The sequence below is a fragment of the Falco peregrinus genome, chromosome 6, assembly GCF_023634155.1.
Source record: "Falco peregrinus isolate bFalPer1 chromosome 6, bFalPer1.pri, whole genome shotgun sequence".
Lineage (NCBI taxonomy): Eukaryota > Metazoa > Chordata > Aves > Falconiformes > Falconidae > Falco > Falco peregrinus.
This window is the reverse complement of record NC_073726.1, coordinates 7,854,777-7,878,082: the sequence shown is the minus strand read 5'-3', so window position 1 is coordinate 7,878,082 and position 23,306 is coordinate 7,854,777. Positions and strand designations below refer to the sequence as shown.

Genomic DNA, 23,306 nt, shown 5'->3' with positions numbered 1-23,306 from the left:
CTCTCATATTGACTTTGTGGAAAACTGAAATGAAATGTATGCTTCAGCATTGTCAAACGAAACACCATAACAAATTGTCCTTTTATAACACATAAATTAAGATCTCCACCGGTTTTGTACTTATTCCACTTAACTTTTTGCAAAACAAGCTGCCTCTGCAAAGCCTAATTTTCATATCAGCCTTGCTAGCTTTTTTTCAGTGCCTGCAAAATTGTGGGAAGCTTTTGTAACTCCAATTGCTAGGAGGCACCGTGCCTCAGGGATTTTAAGTGCATACGTATCATTTATTTAAGTCCAACCATATCAATGGAATTTACACATCTAGAAGATAGCCAAGTGACTAAGCACTTGTGCACATCTGTCCTAAACTTATGGTAATAATTGCAACAGCAGAGTACAATTCTTTACTAAACTAAACTCAGAAGTATTTGTTATTAAAATTTGCAACTGGGGAAAAAACAAAACAAAACCCATCCTTGACCAACAGTTTAAAAAAGACACGATTTTTTGCTTTCAGTTACTGGTGGATAACTGTTATTAATTCTATACAAAATGTGTAACTTCATGTGCTTTGTGAATGTTATATTGATTGCACATGTGAAATGAAGTTCTTCTCCCAGTCCGCAACTGCAGTTTATGCTCTGTATGACTTGATCAGACATCCCTACAGGCAATGCAGGGCCAGCAGTGAACAACTGGTAGCTTTTGGAGTAAGGTAAGTTTATAGGCAAGACTCAACAAACATATGTAATGGAATTTTCTTAGTGTCAGTTCAGTGACTAGAATGTGTCTTTTACCCTCCAAACGCCTTGTACCAAATAGGAGTATATCCAACATGAAAACCAATATGGAATTTAGTAGTTACTGTTACCAGTGAGGGAATGACCTGCTATATGAACTTTAGTCTCCTAAATTGCTTTGTCTTTCACAGACTGTTACTAGAATGGATAAGTTTGCTGAAGTTGCCATTAAACATTTAAACAGAATTTTTTTTCCTATTCTCCAAGTGTTTATGCTTGTAAAATGCCTACAAATTGGGACTTTTGGTAGTATGAAAAGCGTGTTGGTTTTGAAGTTCAATACGCATTAGGTATTGTATTTCTATGCTTTTAAGATTATTTGATAGCTTCTAGAAATGTGGATTTCTGGAAGTGAAGAAGATAGGAACATCATGGATAAGAAGTAATGATAACTCTTTGAAATCCTTTCATTAAGTGGATCTGCGTCTTTTACATTGTTAATGCTACCTTAATGCTCTTTGTAAAGATAAATAAATCTGAACAAAGAATATTGCTTGCTTAACTCTGATAACGAGGGGTTTTCATGTATTCTGGAAGTAACACGCAAACTTGATTTTATAAATGTTTTGAACAGGTGCAGGTACAATTCAATTGCATTGAAGTCAATGTAGCACAACACATCTATGTGACCATGAAAACGGTACCAAATTACTGTGAAGTCAAGCTGAGTCAGGAATACTATGTTGAAGGTAGGAAAACATCTTAAACCAGATGTTTTTCAAGAAACATCTTTTCAAAGACAAAACCAAACCAAACTAAAAAGCACCAAATGCAAAGCCAAATCACATTCTGGGATGCACTGATCTAACTGGTGGTAGATCAGGTATGCCAGGACCACTCTTATTCTACATTTTGATGATTAATTTTGTGCACATAAATGTCTGACTTGCTATAAAAAACAGAGACCAGAGTTTATATCTAAAAGAATACAGAAAACTGAACTACACTATGCATTTGTCCTAATTGGCCTTCTTGTGATTGGCATGTACTCTTTCTCTGCCTGCAGGCTCAGTCCTGTGCGCTCTCTGTGCATAAGATGAAGCCTCTGCTTCTCTTCACTGTTAGGCCACAGGTGGTTTCAGAGGCTGAGGAAAGCTTAATAGGAAACTGTGAAGAAATTTCTTTTTATTTTCATTAGCTAGCTGTTCTATAGCTAGCTGTTTTCATGTAACTGGATAAGATAAGGTAGCTTTTTTTTGCTTTTTGGGGGGTAAGGTGCCTACTATGTGTGTATAAAAATAGGTTCAACACTGTGGTCCAACCAAGTCCAACCACAGTGTGGCTAGTGGAGGCAAGTGCACCAAATAGTGGTGCAAAAAGTTGACTGATACTCCTCATTCGATCCAGTGCCCAGGATTGTCCTGTCTTCCCATTTCCAGAGTGTGTGGGTAGGTGGCTCTTGCCCCTGCCCCTTGGTACAGAATCATCCTTTGCACACAGTATGAGACATGTTGTGAATGTTTCAGGCTTTCATAGAAAGAAAGCCTTTTTATATTTAAAAAGCCTTTCATTTTCTTCATAAAACCCAATTCACTATTGAAGTAGATATGTCCTTTTTGAATAAAGGGTATGTGTGTGTGTGTGGGGAAATAACGTTTTATAAAGCCCCTTTTTAAGACACTTTACAAGGCTAAGGAAGCAAAAATAGGAAATATTTCTCTGGGGAAAAGAACTGAGTGGGGAAATGAGAGCAAAATGCTGCTCTAATACAGAGTTAAGCAAGGAGAGGTGAAACCAGTAGGCAACACATTACGAACTGATTTAGTGTTCTTAAATCAAGATTTAAGTTTTGGAGATACAAAGATATTAGTTCTGAAAGTGGGACTGCCCTCTAATTCTGGGAGCTAAATAAGATGTTTCTCTCTAAGCCTGGAGTAGATTCAGAATAGTAAAAATACACAGTTTATAACAGAGGAATAAACCTGGTGAACAACAGGAGTAGCTTTCAATGAAAGAATAACCGAAATAATAATAATAAATTGTTACTACTACTACTACTACAATTATTGTTAGGTACTTGGTAAAGAAATGCAGTTGTATATCCTAGGCTGCCACTTTAAACTGCTGGTGAGGTTTTCCAGCAGAAACCCCATACTGGTGAGACAGCTCCTTAAGGCAAGTTGTGATATAGTCTTTATGTATGGTAAGGGTACTTTTTTGTTGTTTATCTAGAAGTGGATGTAAATCTGCCTTTAAAAAGGCGTATAAAATAGGTTTCCTGTTGGGAAGCTATTGGATAATTTGGCAGTTTATTTACACAGTGATATAAATGAAGTAGTACTGAAGAAAACTCTGGCTTCTGTTTTGCAGATTGCAGGAACAGTGATGTGGGAAAATATATTCCAGCTTGTTTGGGTGAGCTGATCTTCTACACAACTTAAAGCTGTGAGATACATCTGGTGACCTATGCAATATGTTTACATAGCTGAATAAGCAGAGCAAAAAATTATTTACAACTACCACTGCTGATAATTACTATGTAGTTGATAGGTAATGCCATGGAAAATGTGTTTCCTTGTATTGACTTGGAAATGCATGATAGCAGATAAAGGTACGGACAACCTATTTAATACTTAAACTTTTGGAAACAGGTTTGTGTTCTTTTGATGCACTTCAGATTGCTGCTTTTATATTTTGTCTATAGATAGACCTTATAGATAGACTGAAAAGAATTTGCCAAAAGCCATCTTGATTTTGGCATAGCCATGAATACAAAAATAATGAGAACATCCCTCCACATATTGTATTTGTCTAACATAATTGCACATATTCTCTATGTAATGAAATTGAAACCTTGGGATAATCAGCTTTTGTTGTAGTATTAGTGTGTATATTTCAAGTATTTGTACATGAACTACGTAAGATTTCAAGTACTAAGTTTGAGGTACAATTGGTAGGTGCCCTGGCCTCTCAGTATTGCCAGTGCAAATTTAAACCTGAATAATACTGAAATTTATTCTCATGAAAATTATTATATATAATAAAATAAGAATACCTTTAAGAATATCAGCATATAAAAATAATTAATTCAAACATCCTAGGTAAGAATCTATAGAAGTTGAATTTAATTTCCATGAAGTTATGAAATAAAATCTGAACGTTTTATAAAGAAATAACAAAAAGAATTAATAAAGTAATAAAGAAACAGATGTGATAATTTCATGCTTGAATTTTCTTTTTTTAGCTGGAAAGTTTGATTATAATGTAGACAGGGCAAGGAAAATTATATCAGTGAATGTATCCAACTTTCTTCGGGATCAAGATTATTATGTTCGCCTGTGCCACAAATGGTTTACCTGTGAAGATGTAGGGGCATTTGCTGTGGTGAGTTGAAGTTCAAAGCAGTTTGTTTAACTGGTGGGGAGTGACTTGTAAATGGAAATGCTCAACTGAGGTCATAGTTACAGGAAATGTCCTTTTATATCTTTATTTATCTTCATTAAAAGTCATTTACTGTCCTGGATTCATGACCATCTTTTTCATTTCAGATCAAAGGGAAGGAATCTTTAAAATCAGTTTCTCTGAAATATTCTCAGCTACTCCCTTGTCTTTGCATTGAGGTAACACAGTCTGGAATTTGGTATATACTTGTGTTTCTGATGGAAGAAATTTTATCTGGGAGTTGTGCTAAGGAAGGTGGAAAAATCTGTAGAAAAAGCCTCTAGACCTAAGTTTTTGACTAAGGCTTGTCTGACCTTATGATTATGCAAATGTAGAAGAGATTTTTTAGGAAACACTAATTAAAACATGGAGATAAAATGGGATACAATTTACATTAATTTATGGAAGGTATTGTGTAAGATTAATTTGACTGATTTTTTATGAGCAATGAAAAGACAGCAAATTTAATCTGACTGAATTTCAGCGTAGCAGTTGATATAGTGTTGCATGAGAAACTAAAAGAGGAATTCAGGAAGCTAGGAGTGAGAACAAGATTTGTATGGTAGATAATACCTAGCTGGAGGGCTAACTTGAGTATTGTTGAATGGGGCCGTGCTAGCAGGAAGGTTATTTAAGGACCACACTTAGAGCAGTTCTTATATAAATGTTTTCATCCATGACATGGACACAGAAGATAGGAACATGTTAATGAGATTTGCTGATAATACAGTTGAGAGGTGTAATCAAAATGGAAGAGGGTCAGGATAATTGTGAGAGACTAGAGAGCTTCATATGTGAAATAATTAAAGGAGCATGCAGTGTAATGCATGAAGTGCAAGTTCATGCACTCACTCTAATAAAAGGAATTATTGCTGTAAGATGAGAGTCCTAATTTAGAAATAACAGTGGAGGGAAAAAACATCTGGATGATTAAACTAACGTGCTTAAATGATGTAAACTTTAACAAAGGTCTATTGGGTTGGATTATTGCAAGCTAACAGGAAAGTATGGGCGAGGCCTTCTTTGAAATAGTAGGCAATTCCTGTATCCACGTTCAAGAAGGATTCATTCAAATGGAAGGTGTACATAAAAAATCTAGGATGGCTGAGGAATGGAGAAGCTGTCTTATACAGAAAATTCAAAGAACATGTTTTCAGTAGCCTGGTAAAACACATGCAAATAGAAAACGTTTGTTAAGTACAGATTAGAAGGGTCACTTACGAGGAAAAAGACCAGATTTTTTAAGCTAAAGCCATTCTTGCCACAAGAATGAAAGGGGGATAAACTTAATTCCATTAATATCTTCAGGATAGATACAGATTTTTTTCTGATAATCTGAGAAGTGAGATTCTGGAATATCTTTCATAAAAAGGAATAAAAAGTCACCAAACCAATTTAAAATTATCTTGATAAGATATAAAGATACTATGTGAACCTAGTTTCTCAGTGAATTTTGGGGGTAGAATTTACCTTGTGGATTAAGATACCTAAATATAGATGTCCAGATGTAGATATCTACGTTTTAATTAGATGTCCAAACTCTTAGAGTCAGTGGAGATCTAGTTAATGCAGTTGGTTACTCAGCTGACCAAATGTAGATGGCTATTTTGGGATGTGCTAGATAGCACTGCAGACTCCACTGGCTGCATTGGCTAGATCTTCATATGGCTACTATAGTAGTAATTTGGGCACTTTAGTTGCACTGAGATGTGTAAATTGTAGGCATCTAAAATCACATACCTCAATATGCAAGTTGTGACCACAAGGTTTCTTCCAAGCCTAAGAATTATTTTTATTGCACTCTGAAAGCTATGAGGTAACTGGAAAGATGTTATTCCACTCACTGTATGCACAGAGAATTCCACAATATGATTGCTGAGCAAACAGATGGTAACTGTAATAGAAACATTTGAACATTAATCTAAATAATTAGGGTATAGTAACAGCCATGCACATATACTTGCAGATTCGATTGTTAGTCCTCAGATTTTAAGGATATATCCTTTAGCACTGCAAAGGCCAGGAGATCAGATGTTGTCATTCTTGAATGTCTTTTGATACCCCTAGAAAGTAATGACACTGTAAGAAACTTAACGGAAATCAAATCAGAAGACTTTGTAAATGAAACTGGGCTAAATATATGACTCAGTAGGAATATAGTGTTAGAAGGGATCACCTTAGTTCATCAGCTCCAATCCCCCTAATGATGCACAATAAAATACGTATCTAGTGCAAAACATAATTTAAAAAAACAACTTCCAAAGCTTTCTAATAAAGTATCTTTATCTTTGGTGGAAAGGTCTTCTGTCACATTCTGTCTGTAATGTTAAAAACTGGTGTATTTGAGAATCTTTAGCTAATGGCCACTTTTTGGTTTGTAGGGTTGGCTGGCAGTTCCAGATGCAAGGAGGATACAACTTTGCCCCTTCGAAAATGGCAAGTACTGCGTGATTGCCCTTTCTATGAGTGATTTTCAGCAGCTCCAGTAGTATGTCATCATTTGAGATTAATCTAAGGTGAAAAACATACATTGCAAAACTTCAAGGAAATCATCATATTGGTTTGTTATACTGTGGGTAGCTGAAGTAACTTACTTTCAGACCAAATTGTTCACCAAGTTTATGCCAATATAAACACTAAGGAACTTTCTAGTCATTTCCCACATTTGCTTAAGTCATATGCAAACTGGCCAGAAGGAAGCAAAGCCAATGAGGTCAGCTTTGAAATGCTGGTGTGAGAATAGGGCTTCAAGAAGAAGGTGCCTGACACCCAGCTTAAAGGAGGGAGCAGGGGGTTGAAGAACAAGACAGTTAACTGCATGTGGGAGCTCCCATACTTCGTGGGAAATCATTGACACATAATGTTCCAGCAAAGTCAGAGTTTGGTCTGAGGTAACAGCTGAAAAAGAAAGGGATTTTTTTTTCTATTTATGCAATAGGGAGCACTTACAGGAATGCTCCAGCTCTGTCTGTAGCTATGTCTATGTCATTTAGTCAGAGCTGGCTTCAAGGTCATCAAGGCAAAGCCGGTTGGCCATCTGCAGTATGAAGTCCTCTATTCTTAGTAGCTGTTCAGCTTCTGGCTGGGTCTCATGGGGCACAGGTTGTTTTCTTCCAAATTTTCTCGTATCTCTAGGTATTTCCTGTACTTGGAGTGGTTATGCTTTGCAAGTGCGGGAAATTGGGCTCATCAATCCCATGATTTCTTCCTTCCTTCTAAATTTGCTTCTTTTTCTTCCCCTTCTGCTGCACTCATTCTCCTCTCTGATGCCAGTGAATCAGAAGTATGGGGATAGCTGGAGCACAGGTTACAAAGCTTTATTAGTCAGAGGAAGGGTAGTATGTGCTTTGGCACACTGAGCCTCTTAAAGCTTATTTCTGTCCATTTAGGAAGTTCCAATGGACAATTACAATTGAAAACTTAACTTATAGCTTTGGTACGGAAGTGAATATGGGAAATACTATTTTACAGCTATCCTTTTTGTTTACTCAGCTATCCTCTTTGCAGGAATCTCAAGCAATTTTTCAGACTAGCACGCAGCTGTTTGAGTATTTAAGTATATAAGGAGTTCCAGCTTTTGAGCCACGTATCTTTCTTTTTCCTAACTGACAGCTCTGTTTGCTGGAATATCTAAAGTAGACTGGGTTTTTTGACTCATTTATCATTGATGTAATAAAGTTGGGATTATAGAGTTAGTTCTCTGGTAGGAGGTAATTAACAGTTGTGTATCAGAAAGAAGCTTCTCTGTGTAATAACTGTTTGGGGTTAATGTAACTAAGAGAAGAAAAGGAAAAAAGAATGTCTATTGGTTACTAAGCCATGTAATTATATGAGACTGAAGATGAATGAGCATCTTTATTATCATGTAAATAAGTAGATGCCACAAAGGAATAAAAGAGAAGGGAAGTCTGGTAATAAGTCAATGAGCAGGCCTGGAAACAAACCTGACAAGTCTTAACTGTGGTACTATTCTCTTAAGTATTAGGATTACACTTACATTATATCTACATTCTTACAGACTGTTACATTTAAAATGTAGCTGTGAAAACTGTCAGAAATGTTGGGACTCAGGACTTTGCAGTCAGGTTAAATATTTTCTAAACATTAGCTTTATAGTAATGTCCATTTATTAAAAATGGCATTTTAAAAAAAGAATCAAAATTTCCAGCAGTTTTTTTAAAAATGGCATTAAAATTTTCACTTCCTAGAAAGTTCCAGTATTTTGATGTATACGCATTGGGACACAAAGTTAAGATGGAAAGAGGCTTGGCAGAATCTGGAAAGTTTCTATTAGAAAATGTCCAAAGGTTTTATTTCAGGACATTTCTGAGAGAAGTAGTACCAATAGGAATGTTATACGTGGTGGGAATTGAATTTGGACAGCTGGTGTTTCCACCCTAATGTAGATTGTGCTTCACTTTGCTGCGTTTTCTAGTCACACGTATTGTTCACTTCTCTTGAACATACAACTGGCCATGTTTCCAAGTTTTTGCTTCACAAATGGTTTCAGAAATACATTTTTCTCCTACTTCTGACAATTAGAGAGATGCAAAACTTTCCAAATTACTTCTTTAAGAGCTGAAATATCAGTTTGAAATTCATACTGGAAATTCTCTCATCCATGTGCAGCTAAATGGCAGAGAAAGTCATAGGAAGTGACTAATTTCACCAATCAGATAAATAAGACAGCTTTTATTTTATAACAGTGCCTATTTAAGGTATCCCCAAATAGATTTTGACTAGGTCTGAAATTATGATGTTCCTAGTATACATACAAATAAGATTTATATAAATGCTGTGGAAAAATTATTTACTGTGAATTACTTGCATAGCTTTGTTTACTATTGGAGCTCTTGATATTCAGCTAAAGGCTTGAATTTATCTTCTTACGTATACATTGTGTACATGTAAGTCCTACACAAGATGCACAGAAAACTGTCTCCAATACCATGACCTCTGATCATTAATGTATGGGTTAATTCCAGTTTACCATATGCAGGTAGGTGAAGGTCTTTGGTTAGGAATTTACTTGTGTAACACTCCCCCCTGTGAGTGATGGGCAGAGAACGCACTCCTAGGAGCTTATGCAGCCTACTTCAGAGTCCTGGTGATGCCTGCCTGGTCACTCTAGTGGGAGACTGGTAAGACTAAGCTCTCAGGTTGAGTATCTCTGGTAAACGCCAACACTATGGTGGGATGAATTCAAGTTTTACAGTGCTACAGCGTGAAACACAGCAGAACTGATTGGTGAAAATGACAAGGAAATGGAAAAGCAATGCTTTTGGGTTTAAGCACATGTATAGGTACCAGATTTATGAACAGTTTTGATTCGTTTTTAGACAACTTGAATAACGTTTCCACTCTGTGCACAGATACGAAGGCGCTATGGGATAACATCGTTTATAACCCAGCGACACAAACCCTAGCTTGGGAGCCAGCCTGTCCTGTGCTTGTCATGGTTAACCTATGCAGGTTAATGAAGTCTGATGACCACTGTGAAGATATACAAAACTCTTCCAAAAATTCTCCTGAGAAAGTAAGAGCTTATGCAGATTTAGTCAAACTGCGAGATTGAAGGCCATCATCAAAGGCATAATGTGAAGAGCTAGACTTTGGAACAGGAGCAGTTGCAAATTCCTCTCCTCTTCTCTGACACTTAAAATTATTCATGATCACAGTCTGTTCTTTCACACTAACCACATGATTTATTCAAAATGCTCACTGACTCACTATTAAGAATAAAAAGTGGAGATGACTGTGAAGCTAGTAATGTTTGCTAAAGTTTTTTGGGTAAATATGGTCTGCTTTTCATTTATAGTAAAAGCATGATTCATCTGCCCTGCCTTTGTTGTCTAAAAGGTGTTCAAGTCTACACTGTTCAAGTCAGATTCCCTTTAAAGTAAGCAAAACAGACATATTGAGAGGACAACTCATCTGAAGATAGGTGTTTGAGAAAGATGAAGGGATTTCTCCCTGGAGGTACCTCTTTCTTTTCACTGACTATCACAAGAGTTTATTGTGATTAGATCAGATTTGGATATATGATGTTTTGACACCTAAAATCTAAGCCAGATGAAACTAAATCTCTTTAAATCTTATTGGAGACATGATGGTACTTTGGTAGGGCACGATTGTTTTGTACTCTATAAAAATCTCTCTGATTCATCAACCTGGTCCAATGTATTGAAATTGTGGGTGTTGAAATTATGGACTGTTGAGTCCTTCAGTTCTTCCAGCACTGATGTTCTAAAGTTGAAAAGGATTTATATTGCATGTGTCTTGAACTGCTTAATACTTCAATCTGAAGTCTCCCAATGCTGAATGCACTGGATCTATGAGGTTGGTTAGAATTCTGGCTTTCATCTTGAAAAGTAGTTTCAGGCTTTCCTGATTGTAGAGAGAAGCCAGTAAACCCGAGGTAACAACTGAAAAGGCAAATAAAATAAAAAATCTTAATTTTTGAAACTTTACAAGGATTATTCTGATGACATGATTCCTAGGGGGCTGACTCAAGATTGTTGAATGCTTTTTTGACTAGGAGCTCTTGGCCAAATGTTTAGCGATTGTCCAGATTCACCATTTTTTCAGTTTCAACGAAGCTTTAATCTTGCAAACCCAAATATATTTAATTTTACACATGTGAGTGGTCCTTGTGGGATACATCTGCTGACGAGTACAAATCATTGCTTGCAGGAGAGAAAAAAAGCCTAAAATGAGGTTTGGCTGGTAATGGTCATATCTATTACCCAGAACAGAATCCAGGGTTAGTTTATTCCAGACAATGAGTGTTTTCCTGTATCTACTCATTGCATTTAATGGCTGAATATTAGTATTCACCGACACAATTAATTTTCCCTTTTTTTCTAATTAATCCAAAAAGGTTTGGTATTGAATTTAGTCCATTTATTGTACTGTAACCCCAAAACCATCTCTATAGTGTGCTGGAGACTACTGCAGAGATTCCTCAGATAGTGCCAGCTCCCCCAGTAAAGCCACACAGTGCCACACACTCTAGTACCATGCACATGTACTGACTTAGGCCCAAAGCAATACTTCTCTCCAATTAGGCTCTCGACTTTCTCTGTCGATGGCAATGCTGTCTCCATATCTGAGCAGACTCTTAACAGAACTGTCTTCTGGGACCCTATTGTAGACATACCCAAGAACGTCCATTATGTTCTTCTCAAAAAAGCTACAGGAAAGAGGTGTTTGATCACGATGCCAGATGTTGTGCTTAGTCACTTGAGAAATGATGTTCATTTAAGTAAGATCACTTATATAGGTAGTAATTGTTTATATGAGACAAGGCTTTTTATGGTGAAGCCCTTGGTGGGTAAATAGTTGTTAATCAAGAAAGTAACATTCTGTAGGTCACTTAAGTGGATATCTAGAATTCAGTCTATGTTTAAGACTTTTTCTGGGAAAGGGATGTGGAAAATTGAAGTATTTATGAACTGAAGGTTGAACAAAATTTTTGGGTGTATGTTTAAATGTTCTGCTGATTTGTTCATGAGTGGTAAATAAGGGACTGAAACAAGATGACTGTGTAATCAGAATTTTGCACATGAGCCACCACAGAATCAATTAATTTAGCTCTAATGGGCCAGACAGACTATAAAAAATGCTACATGTTACAGTTAAAAAGAAGCAAATTATTCAGTAATCCAAAATAGTGGTTGTTTCTGGTTTTACTATTTTATGTGATTAACTTCCTGAGATGTTTATAAAGTAAAGAAACCAGTTCCTTTCTCAGTAGTCAAACCATGAAAATATTGATTAATTGATGTTGTGAAACTAGTTAATGAAACTAGCTAATGCTGAGTGCTTTCTTTTCAAGCAGGTTAAATATTCTCGTGTGGACACTCACCCAAGACTTTGCATGAAGGTAAAGGGATTTCTTTGGAAAACATCTATTAACTCCCCTCTTTCTGTCAGCTCTAGAAACCGTAAGTTGCTAACATTCTTTAGGATCAGTATTTTTATCTCATAGCTTATTTCATAGCTCTGATGAATGGGAAGTAAGAATGAGGGAAATGTGAAAGATCAGATTAAAAGGAGGCTCTTTGGAAGTGCAGCAGCAATGATAGGACAGAGGTCAGGTTGTGCCCTCTTTGCTTAAGAAAAGCAGTGAAAATGTTTGAGGTCAATGCAAACTCTGAAGCATGCACTAAACGTATAAAGTTTTCTGTTTTAAATATTTGATAATAAAAATGATAATACATTACATTTACTAGAGTACCTTTTATTATTTTAGTTGAGAAAAAATTGCCACATAGTTAATATAGGCATGTGTTATCTTTTAGATTACTTTTAAGTCAATGGAACTACACATTTCTGTGAATTAAGCATGTGTATAAATACCTGAAGAATTGGGGAAACTAATTTAAATCAAGAGTTGGAAGATATCGTAGAGCCGGAAAGCTGTGCATTGACCTTCTGCAACTTTCTGGAATGCACTGATCATTTCTAGTTGAATCTGTAGCCATAGATTGAAATTGAAAATTCAGTTTTCCTAACAGATTTCTCTGCTTTCAGTTTACAACCAAGCAAGGCTCTTGGATTAAATGTCCGTTTGCTCATGGAGAGTTTCCAGGTACACATATTTTTTTTAATTACAAAATATTAAATTGTGAGAGCTATTTAAATCAGTCACTGGATATAAGCCTTCTCCAGTATGCAGGCGAGAAATTTTCACAACACTGTAGCTTGTAAATTACGGCAAAGAGATTTGACATCTTGTTACTTCTGTGTATCCCCAGTAGATCAAGTGTTTATCAGTATAAAAAGTAACTTGTGGGAATCAAAATAATTACTTGCATATCATTTGATGGAAAATTTAACTAATTAGAAAGGTTTTTATTTTAGATACAACAATTTAGAATATAATATATTTCTCCTTGTACATCTAAAAATAAGTCTTTTCCCCTGATATCAGCTTGGAAAATGAGAACTGCTGCAGCTGCAGAACAGATAAAAGTTTTCTTCACATCCCAAACCAAGGCACAATTCTCAGTGCTTGTGTGTAACAGGACGCAGCTGGCCTCATGTGAATCTCTTGGGATGCACCATTCAATCTCTGTGGTTTGTATATATTATTTCTTAATCGTTGTAAAACTTTGAAACATATCTAACTGCATTCATTTGTTATGCCATTTATCTGCAGCTTGAAAGCATTAATAAACCCGTGCATATACATATTGGAACAATTACTGGAACATTTTAAAGCATGTAGTTCTAAATCTGATCTCACACTGAACTAAAAAATAAATAAAGATCCTGAAGTCAAATGAGTCACATCAAAGGGAGTGACTATTGCACAGAACCTTAATATTCTTTTAACACACATAATTTTTGTGGTGTAATATTTGTATTATGTATATAGTAAATTAAATACTGTTAGTATTGCATATATGGGTCACTGATACAGCTGACCTGGCAGATCTCACATCATGAAATGTAAGACTTGAGGCATAAATCCATGGTGATCTTGAACCACTCTAAATCTCACGGCTGCCAAAACAAATTCAACACACAAAATAGGTAAGTTTTTAGCCAAATTAGCTTTTTGAGCCAGCTGACTGTGACTAAACAAATGCTTCTTCCAGCAAAGCAAAGGGAGAGAGGAAAATGATTATGGGAGGGTGAGATTTCTGGTTCAGGCAGCAGCTCATCATGAAATGGGAGCTTCATTCTTCTTTTGCAACTTAGCCTATATCTCATACATTTTCACCACAGCTCTGTGGCTTGCCTTTGCCCTTCAACCCTGCCTACCAGTTACCTTGTTGGCCCGACCTGTGATCTACTGAGGGGTACATCTGGAAAGTGGGGTCAGAAGAGCTGAAGAGTGGCCATAGCATTATTTTTCAAATAGGAGAATATTAGCAGAATAGGTCCCAGGAGCTACTAGGAACACCATGCTGAAAGGCATCCTGATGGTTCAGCAGCCAGCTCCTCAGTAGTCTTTTGTCCACCCCTAAATCTATCATAGAATCATAGAACGGCTTGGGTTTGAAGAGACCTTAAAAATCATCTTGTTCCAACACCCTGCCATGGGCAGGGACACCTTCCACTAGACCAGGTTGCTCAAAGCCCCATCCAACCTGGCCTTGAACACTTCCAGGGATGCATCGACAACTTCTCTGAGCAACCTGTTCCAGTGTCTCACCACAGTCATAAGGACAAATTTCTTCCTTATATCGAATCTAGATCTGTCCTGTTTGAGCTTAAAGCCATTACCCCTTGTCATATCGCTACATGCCCTTGTCAGAAGTCCCTCTCCAGCTTTCTTGTAGGCCCCCTTTAGGTACTGGAAGGCTGCTATAAGGTCTTCCCAGAGCCTTCTCTTCTCCAGGCTGAACAACCTCAGCTCTCTGAGCCTGATCATCTTCATGGCCATCCCCTGGATTCAGTCGAACAGGTCCACGTCCTTCTTGTGTTGGGGGCCCCAGAGCTGAAGGCAGTACTCCAGGGAGGGTCTCATGACAGTGGAGTAGAGGGGGAGAATTGCCTCCCTCAGCCTGCTGGCCATGGTTCTTTTGAGGCAGCCCAGGCTATGGTTGGCTTTCTGGGCTGCCGGTGCACATTGCTGGGCCCTGTTGAGCTTCTCATCCACCAGCACCCCCAAGTCCTTCTTCTTAGGGCTGCTCTTAGTCCGTTCTCTGCCCAGCCTGTATTTGCGCTTGAGATTGCCCGACCCACACGCAGGACTTTGCAAAGTGAGCTCCTGCTGTCTGCTCAGCTGACCGGGTATATGAGATGTCATACAGCAGATTTTGAGAAAGTTGAGAAATATCCAGATGTGATTTCTACTTTTACTCTTGACTCTGCCCATTGACTTCACTCTGCTGTAGGGGGACGTGCTTTAGAAGACAAAAGCATGTTATAGCTCCTACACCTGTCCTCGTTCTAGAATATATTCCAGCTGTGCTTTTCTTTGCCACTGTATGCAGGTATAAGCTGGAACTATGACTTTTTCAAGTACCTCTGATGCTTTCAGTGTACAGGGTGCACATACCAGCGGGTAGCTGAGAAGCAGGCAGCTATGAAGAAGGGCTTCTTAAACTCAAAGGGGTGGACACTGAAAGCTGAATTTATTTTCTAATGAGTCAGTTTAGGTCTTTATTACATCTCTGGTGCTGAATTTAACAGAGCAGCTGTAAAAGCAGAGTTTCCCAAGTCATCTTTGCTGCTCAAGCTGAGGACGTCCTTAAGTGGAACACAATAACTGCAGGAGACCCCAGACCTGAGTAATCATGGGGAAAAGCTGGGAAAAACCAGCTATTCTAATCAACACAAATTACAGAGGGCACTGGTGGTGCTAGCAAGGGTCTGTCCTAATGGGGCAAGGTATCTGGGGAAATGTATAACTGACAAAGATGGAGATCTGTGTGGTAGAAGAGCTGTCAACACTATGTTCAGTGAACACTTACAGTGGCACTTCCCTTCAGCTGGCTTGTTTCACGTGAAACCTGTGGAGTTTAGACTTTCTGGTTTTAAAGCTTCCCTGTGTGAATTGCTAAGTGAGAAGGGTAACGGTGGAGCACCAATACATCACAGCTAGGTATTGAAGTGTATGTCTCCTGAAGGACTGATGCATTTAAAAACACTATTTTCTTCTCTCTGGTACAAAGCTGTTATGTCCTCTGCTACTGTGACAGAATGGGAGCCCGCGTGAATTACATACAGTTCCTGTCTCAACACCATGAGCAATATACGCAAAGTTTACATCAAGACAGCTCTGTGTTCCCAGAAAACAATGTTCATTCTCTACCTAGTATTCCTTGTTCAGTTGTTCTTGAAAAAGAACACATTCACCTAATTTGCCCCAAATTATTTTTGGAGTTTGCCACACTAAAGAAGGCGGTGTAGGATTCATAGCTATTGATGGAGTAACTAACATTGTTTTGAGGACAAACCATAAATGATTAAACATCAAGTGTCAGAACAGTCATACAGGACGATTTTACCCTAAGGCTGAACTTGTTCTCAGTGTACAATGTAATGGGAAATCCAGAACTATAAGGAAAGGGTTATTGCTTCAACTCATGTACACCAGGGAAAAGAAGTGAAGATGATCATTGACTAACACAGTGTAAGCAGCCGTGGCAGGGAGAGTGTCCTGCTTTATGATGCGTCGTAAAGCGCAGGAATATTAGCCCTCTTCCTGTGCTGCCCAGACTGTGCTTGGCAAAATTACACCAGCTGCTTATGGTCATTGAGGTCCAGGGATATCTCTGAAAATAAATAACCTTCTATAACAAATATATATTTTATTAATTTCCTGACACAGTACTACCTGTAACATTATTGGCAAACCAACCAGAGAACTGGAGAGACACGATACATTTTCATTGTTCCGGGGTCTGGAAAATAATAGTTTTCATTTTTTTCTTTTCATTAGGGAGATTCTGTATCAATCACTATGTCACGGGAAATGTGTGGGTCAACAATTTGCATTCAGGTATGTGTCTTGATTTTGCCACATACTCTGTACAAAATAAACAAATCATCAAAACCTCCCCCAAAACAACAACAACAACAACAAAGCCCAGCAGGCATCTCTCTGCTTTCTTCCCCCAGCCAAATCTGATTATTCTGTGAACGGAGTTGGCAAAGAGCATTATTTATAGCTTGATGTGCCTCCACCACCTCTTGTTGATGTGACATTAATTAACAGAGAAGTTGCTCTCCATGATCTTGCTCCTTGTCAGTGGCAGATAAAGGGATATCATGAGGAAATTGCTTATCCTCTCTTTATATATTCCTTTGTAATAAAAAGTTCCACAGTATCAAAAGATCCAACTGAGTCATAGATGAATTTTTCAAAAATAGACATTAGCTGGAAAAGGTTAGGCTATAGCAAACAGCATAGTAAGTGCACAGTATGCTAGAATTAGCACACCTGAAAGCAGAGCTGAGCAAATTATTTCTGACATTTTTGCACACTATTTTTGTAGCTGAACTTTATTAAGACAATGTTAATAGAAAACGAGCGTGGGGCGGATAGGTTTATTCCTCTCTGGAGTTAATGTTTTCAGAGGACACTGGGAGAACAGAGACTGACAGCTGGAGCTGCAAGGCTCCAGCGGCTGCCCTGGAAGGCCCTTGTCATCTTCACTTTTGGCTGCTGGGAGGAAAGGGGCAAGATGAAAGTGAGATTGGCAAGAGCCTCTGGGTAATGGGAGTTGTTCTTCGTTCCCTAGTGACAAATCAGATTTGGTGGTAAAATGGTTATTTTCCTGCGTAAATTATTTATTTTGTAAATAAAACATTATCTGTCAGAATAGAGTTCTCCACCCTCCAAAAAGAAATCAGATTAGCTTTATTATTTAGAAACCTAAAAGTGATTGCAACTCACTAAATATATACTAGACCAGCCATCTTCACATGCATTTATTTAAAAACAGATTAAAAAATGCAGTCACTTGAGTAAACTAATAAAACAATCTCATTTTGTCAACACAAGTGTTTAGTAACCGTTCTGCTGAAAGGGGGGGAATAAGCCTCAATTCTTTCTTTTAAAAGGGCTGGAGGACAGATGTAGATTACTCAGTTCCACTGCAGACCTGTGATATTCACTGTGGTAAGTATGAATGATAACAAAAGAATTAGGTCCTGCCTGTATGGAAGATGGCATCGCAGGTGTTTTCATTGGGAACCTGAGGTGGCATTCACCTGACTGAATGTAGATGTCTGCAAGCGAGCTAGATATGCTCAGCTTCCCTTATGGACAATGGACTCGCATACCTCAACTAGCTTTTAATTAGCTAGTGCGAGGGCAACTTGTGTGGCTGGCTGTTTTCTCTGCTTCCTGGGTGAATTTTCCATCCTGTGCCAAGTTCTGCATGGCACACCTCTGTTTACCTTGCTGTCAGTACATGAGGTAACTAGTTCAAAACAGTCCTTGGCGAGTAGGCACGCAGTGCTGTCATTTGTACTGATTGCAGCACAGCCCTGCTGTTACCTGCAAATGGGACAGTAGTGCTTCCCTCCGCTGCAGAAGTACAGTGAGGATTTTATTATTTGAGATACGCTCAGATACGCTCACGGAGTCAGAATATTCTGAAAACTCCCAAGGCCTGAAAGTAAGGCGTTGTAGAAGTTGGTGAGTTCAGAGTGGACTAAGGCTGTGAAGTTCGCGGTGAAGGGCGCAGGAGTGGATTGACTAGTTTAGAACTAAAAAGTCTAAAATTGAGAAGGCTCAGTCTGAGCATTTCCAAAAACACCTCCCCAGACCTGCCCAAAAAAGCAACCTCCCCTCCCAGTTCACTGTACACATAGTGATTCCTATGACAGATTTTCTCTGTTTAAAAATACCTGTCAGTTAACTATAGCTTCAGGTTTGGAAGCACGATACTAAAAAGGAGGGGGCTTGAATCTGTGATATAAATGTAGTTCTCTGTGGAAGCACTTGCATAACGTTAGTTCAGGTTTCTTCTCCACTTAAAAACTCATAACAAGCCCACTCAAGATGAGTAAATTAAATTATCAGAGTGTTGTGATTCATGTAGTCTGGATGCATTTTTCTTATTCGTATTTTCCTTTTAACAAATATGAAGGGTATGATGAAAGCATGTAAAATAATGGAAGGCCTCAGAGATGGCAGTCTGGGAATTCCCCTCTACCTTGCAGTAGGAGAGAATGGGTCTGTGTATTAAATGAAAATAGTGGAACACTGAAAACTGACTAAAGAACTTTTTGAGCACAGTATTTGATTTAAATGTGAAATGTCACAATTTTTTTGTTCTAATTAGGAATTTGTGGAGATTCAGAAAAAAATATGAGAAACTGTGCATATCAAGAATATCAGGACTGTAATACATGATCACTATGTTTGTTGTGAAGTGGATATTAACCTCATGCCTCATGGATTCTGCCATACTTTATATATGATGGAATAATGTGATCCACATTAGTGAGTGGATAATTCCATCTCTGTCAGCTGACTAGGAGGGTGTTCCCAAAACCTCCCTCTAAAGCTTATGGTACAAGTCAGTGTCAGAGATGGGACACTGAACTGGGTGGGTACGACTCATTGCTATAATTCTGTGTTCTTAATGACTTCTCAGGAGCCTTCAACTGCTTGTCATATGTAAGATTTTTAATGCAACAGTAATAGCATTGCTACTAAAGGACTTTTGTATTCTTAAATGCTTATTTTCTCTGACAAAGATATTTTCTCCAGCACTAGATTTTTAAAATAGGGAGAAAATGAAAATTTCTTAAAGATGATGCCACTGAGGGTGATAATTCTTTCACTGGGGTGCTGTTGTGTTTGAACCTGAGATGTTCAGGAAAACAATCCACATGAATGCGAAGGGAACATTAAACCTAAGATATGACCATAATTTGCCACAATTTGGATTAAACAAAATGTCAAAGTAAATGAGAAATAATCTCATAATGGCATAATGAAAATAGTGAAAATATTTACTGCATACATCTTTGTAAAACAGATTTACATTAAGTATCAGTGTTAAAGATACCAAGCAGTGTCAGTGTGTCCAAGAGTCATGACGTTATTCTTAAATCTTAAAACCAAGATTCCAGCGATGACAGTATCTATTTAAAAAAATGAGTGTAGCTAACCATCATGAAGGCTACTCTCTTTCCAGCTGCAAGAAGAGTTCTCTGCCATGTAGGATGCATTATACTGCAGTGCATTGCATTTTTCTATCAGTAGTTGTGCTTTGGCATTAGAGTAGCTTAGCTTATTTGCTCTACAGAGGATGGAAATGGGATTTTTTTTTTTTCATTTAATAGCATTGACTTAGAAGCAAAATTTTGTGGTTTTTTAAAAATTTTATTTCTTTTTTGGCCACTTTTCTGGATTCTGTTTAATGTAACCAAACATTTTGAGACATTATTCCACCAGTTAAAAAAGAAACGTATTTATTCTGAATGAAACAGTAACTCACATCACTTAATGTGAGAATAAAAATGTGAATCATAATGAAAACAAATTGGTAACCTACATTTGAACTTGTTTCTTCAGGTTTCCATGGTCAGATGTACGGTGATGGAAATGCAGCAAAGGCCATGACAAACAGGTATCCATCCAATGTGTAGTTGTTTTAAACTATCAGCTTTTAAACTGTTTTAAACTGGGTTTAAAATCAAGTTTTAAACTGTTCTCAAGTATCTTTGAGAGTTGATAGAGTTGCTAATCATGAAAACATATCATTGGCCTCCCTAAGGAACAGAAGCAATATCTGAGTGAATTTTGCACTAGCCAGCAGGAACATCAGGTTCCTATCTCTCCCCTTTCTTTGTCCCCCCTGAAGACATCTCTTGCTCCTGTGCTTTCTCTCCTCTTGCAACAGAGACAATTTGCAGAGTACTAAGATAACCTTCAAGAGCCCTGGAACAATCTCGGATCTGCTGAGCATGACATTCACATTATTAGCACCTGTCACCTGCTTTCTCCCTACATTTGCAAGCAGATCAGTTCCCTCTGTGCTCTCACTCATTAGACATGTCTGCTCATCTGTTGCAGTGCTTCTTTTCATTCCCACAGCCCTTTGCAATACACATCTTCCTAAGCTGTAAACAAATAAATAATGAATGCTGCCCATGGATGTATGATTTGGTAGACCCTGAAATCTTAAAAATGCTCTTCCTTTAAGGATACTCTTACAGAGGCAACATAGAATAGTGAAAGCAGCCTAGAACTCCAGAGGGAGTAGAGATGCTCTGAAAAGCTCTTTTTCAAAGACAGGAAAAAGATGCAGCTCATATAACTGAGAAGGGGCTACCATCTTTGAGGTAGTCTTTGGCTTTTCCCTTGCCAGAAGATACCATTCAGAATAGAGTACCTTAGTTTTGTTCATTTGTTCATGTGAGTGCTGTTTGCACTGTGACAGTCAAGCCCACAAGCTGTAGGCAAATGGTTAAATTTATTTAACTCCAGCGATGTATGAATGCAGTGAACTCTCTTATACTTCAGAGAAAAAAAGCAAATCTTCTTTCCTCTTCTTTTTTTTTTTTTCCCCCTAGAGTGAAGATTGTGCATTCCTTGCACTGAATTTAACAACACATTTTCAAGGTCGTTAGTATCTTCTCAACACTCAGTTGTATTTTGGTGTAACTTGCAAGTCTTGTCTAACCGGTCATCTTTCATGGTAGCAGTTTCTGCTAATTACTGTGAGATTATTCTCATGAGTGAAAAACTTAGAAAATTAAGCCTATTCTAACATGACCAAAAGAAGCTGGATTATAATTCCTCATTTCCCAGTATTTTAAAAAAATGTCTTAGATGACTTAAAAAATCACGTTCATGTTTTCCTTCTAAATTAATATTTTATATACAATAAGCTATAAATGAGTATTTTCCTAGTACCCTGTGTACCTACAGAACAAGTATTTCAGATTTTCTTCTTTGTAACATTTGTTTTTAAACCATAACAAAATGCTTTTGAGAAATGAAGAATGGAAGAAGTTTTCTCAGCTTTGTTACATTATTCCTTGTAATTTCCTTTGTTTCATTGTGATGATCTCACCGTGCGAGACCATATTCCTTTAAATATATCTAACAACTAATTTCTGTATTTGCATTTGTATTTGACTTGGAGATAACTTTCCTCTTCATATGAGGAGGTGCACATCTTTGGTCTGATAGCTATTTAAAACTGTGATGTTAAAATCCAGCCTAGAAGGAAACCGTTCAGTGGGAAGAACTGAAGTATTTTTCTTTCCCCATTATATCAGTATTTATACTCAATTGTTGGGAATAGTATTACACACTGTACTGATTATCAAACATTTGGCCTTTATTTCACTGAATACCCCTGTCAAACATCCTTATTTCCTGTTGTGTAACAAGGAAATAAGGTCAACTGAAAGATGATTAATAACAAATCCTGAAACCATGTGGAATTGCTCATGTGGGATTTGGAATACGGGTGGGGAGCGAGGGTCTGGAACAAGAAGCTGATCAATAAAAAAAATATTTTCCATCCATTTCAATGTGTTTTTTTGTTTCCAGACTTTCAAAGAGTAATTTACAGGAGACAAATCTGGTGTAAGAGACGTATCTGCTGTGTTAAAACACAAGGTTTTGTGAGGTGCCCTGGAGAGGACAAATTCTGCTTGGCTCTGTTGATATCAAAGCTTCATTGTGTAGACTGCACATCTATTAGATATATTCTTATTCTGAGCAGGGCTACAGCTCCAAAAGCAAAGGCAGCAAGGCAGCTTTCCTAAAGCATTTAGTTACTTGCTTTGGCTGTGAAATAGCAGCACTGATCTACTCAGACATCTGCTTTTCCATTAATACCCTCCAGACTGCAGCCAGAAACAAGACGTTCAGCCCTTCAATGGAGAGAGCATCATAACATCACTCCTTTCCTCTAGTGGAAAAGGCTTTTCTGCGGGAAAGGTCGATTTGTACAGTGTGCTTTTCATTGCAGCGAAGTCTTAAGATCAACTTTTTGAATATGTCCTCAGACTGAAAATGAATTAAAATTATACAGGTGTGGCAGGATCTGAAAACCTAATAGCTAAGACAAACCACCACCTCCAATGACAAGCTCTCATGAGGTTCTGAAGCAACAGTAGCTGTGCTGAAGCCGGGTGCTTTCAATGATAAGATCCTGTTTCAGCTGCACAGACAGTAAATTTCTTGCAGTATATCTTCTCTTATCAGCTGCAGTGACAGAAATACCAAAGAGAATGTGACCAGCCATGGTCCCGATCACTTTGGTGTTGTTTTACACGAAAGCTGGAATGGTGAATATAGCTGATGTCTCTTAAATTAACTGTGTGAAAGTAAAGTGTTCATTCAAAGGTGGTAGTCTAGGTTCCCATGACGGCCACTGCAGAGAGACAGGTGCTTCCCAAGCATATTTCATTCTGCTTGGATACTTGTTTTAGAGGGAGTCTAGACAAGTTAGCCTAAATGCTTGCCATTAAGACATCCCTGCTTATGGCAATGTTTGCAAATAATCCCTAATAGTATTTCCATGCTTCGGCTCAGGTCTGTCTCTCTGCATTTATCTAGTGAGAAAATTGCTGGTAGCTTTTCTGATTGACTCCTAAGCTGATCTTTAAAGAGTCCCGTTTCTAATACACTACTTCAGGTAAACATTGTCTCTTCTGAATACAAAATTCCTGCTTCAACTGAGACAA

General features: G+C 37.8%; 1 protein-coding gene across 3 annotated transcripts in view; it reads left to right on the top strand.

Moving 5' to 3' along the window:
* Positions 1-22,128, top strand: part of IL17REL (interleukin 17 receptor E like) — a 48,754-nt gene extending 26,626 nt beyond the window's left edge. For 2 of the 3 annotated variants that reach the window (XM_055809191.1, XM_055809193.1), the window contains 13 exons: positions 1,375-1,489; positions 3,111-3,155; positions 3,985-4,124; positions 4,289-4,360; positions 6,563-6,617; positions 9,554-9,717; positions 12,019-12,066; positions 12,717-12,774; positions 13,117-13,262; positions 16,582-16,641; positions 17,706-17,763; positions 20,176-20,230; positions 21,177-22,128. In XM_055809191.1, coding sequence (XP_055665166.1) covers positions 1,375-1,489; positions 3,111-3,155; positions 3,985-4,124; positions 4,289-4,360; positions 6,563-6,617; positions 9,554-9,717; positions 12,019-12,066; positions 12,717-12,774; positions 13,117-13,262; positions 16,582-16,641; positions 17,706-17,763; positions 20,176-20,230; positions 21,177-21,204 — 1,044 coding nt within the window. In that variant the 3' untranslated portion in view covers positions 21,205-22,128. The remainder of the gene's footprint in view (positions 1-1,374; positions 1,490-3,110; positions 3,156-3,984; positions 4,125-4,288; positions 4,361-6,562; positions 6,618-9,553; positions 9,718-12,018; positions 12,067-12,716; positions 12,775-13,116; positions 13,263-16,581; positions 16,642-17,705; positions 17,764-20,175; positions 20,231-21,176) is intronic. The other variant, XM_055809192.1, reaches the window with a different exon arrangement.
* The last annotated feature ends 1,178 nt before the right edge of the window (positions 22,129-23,306 follow it).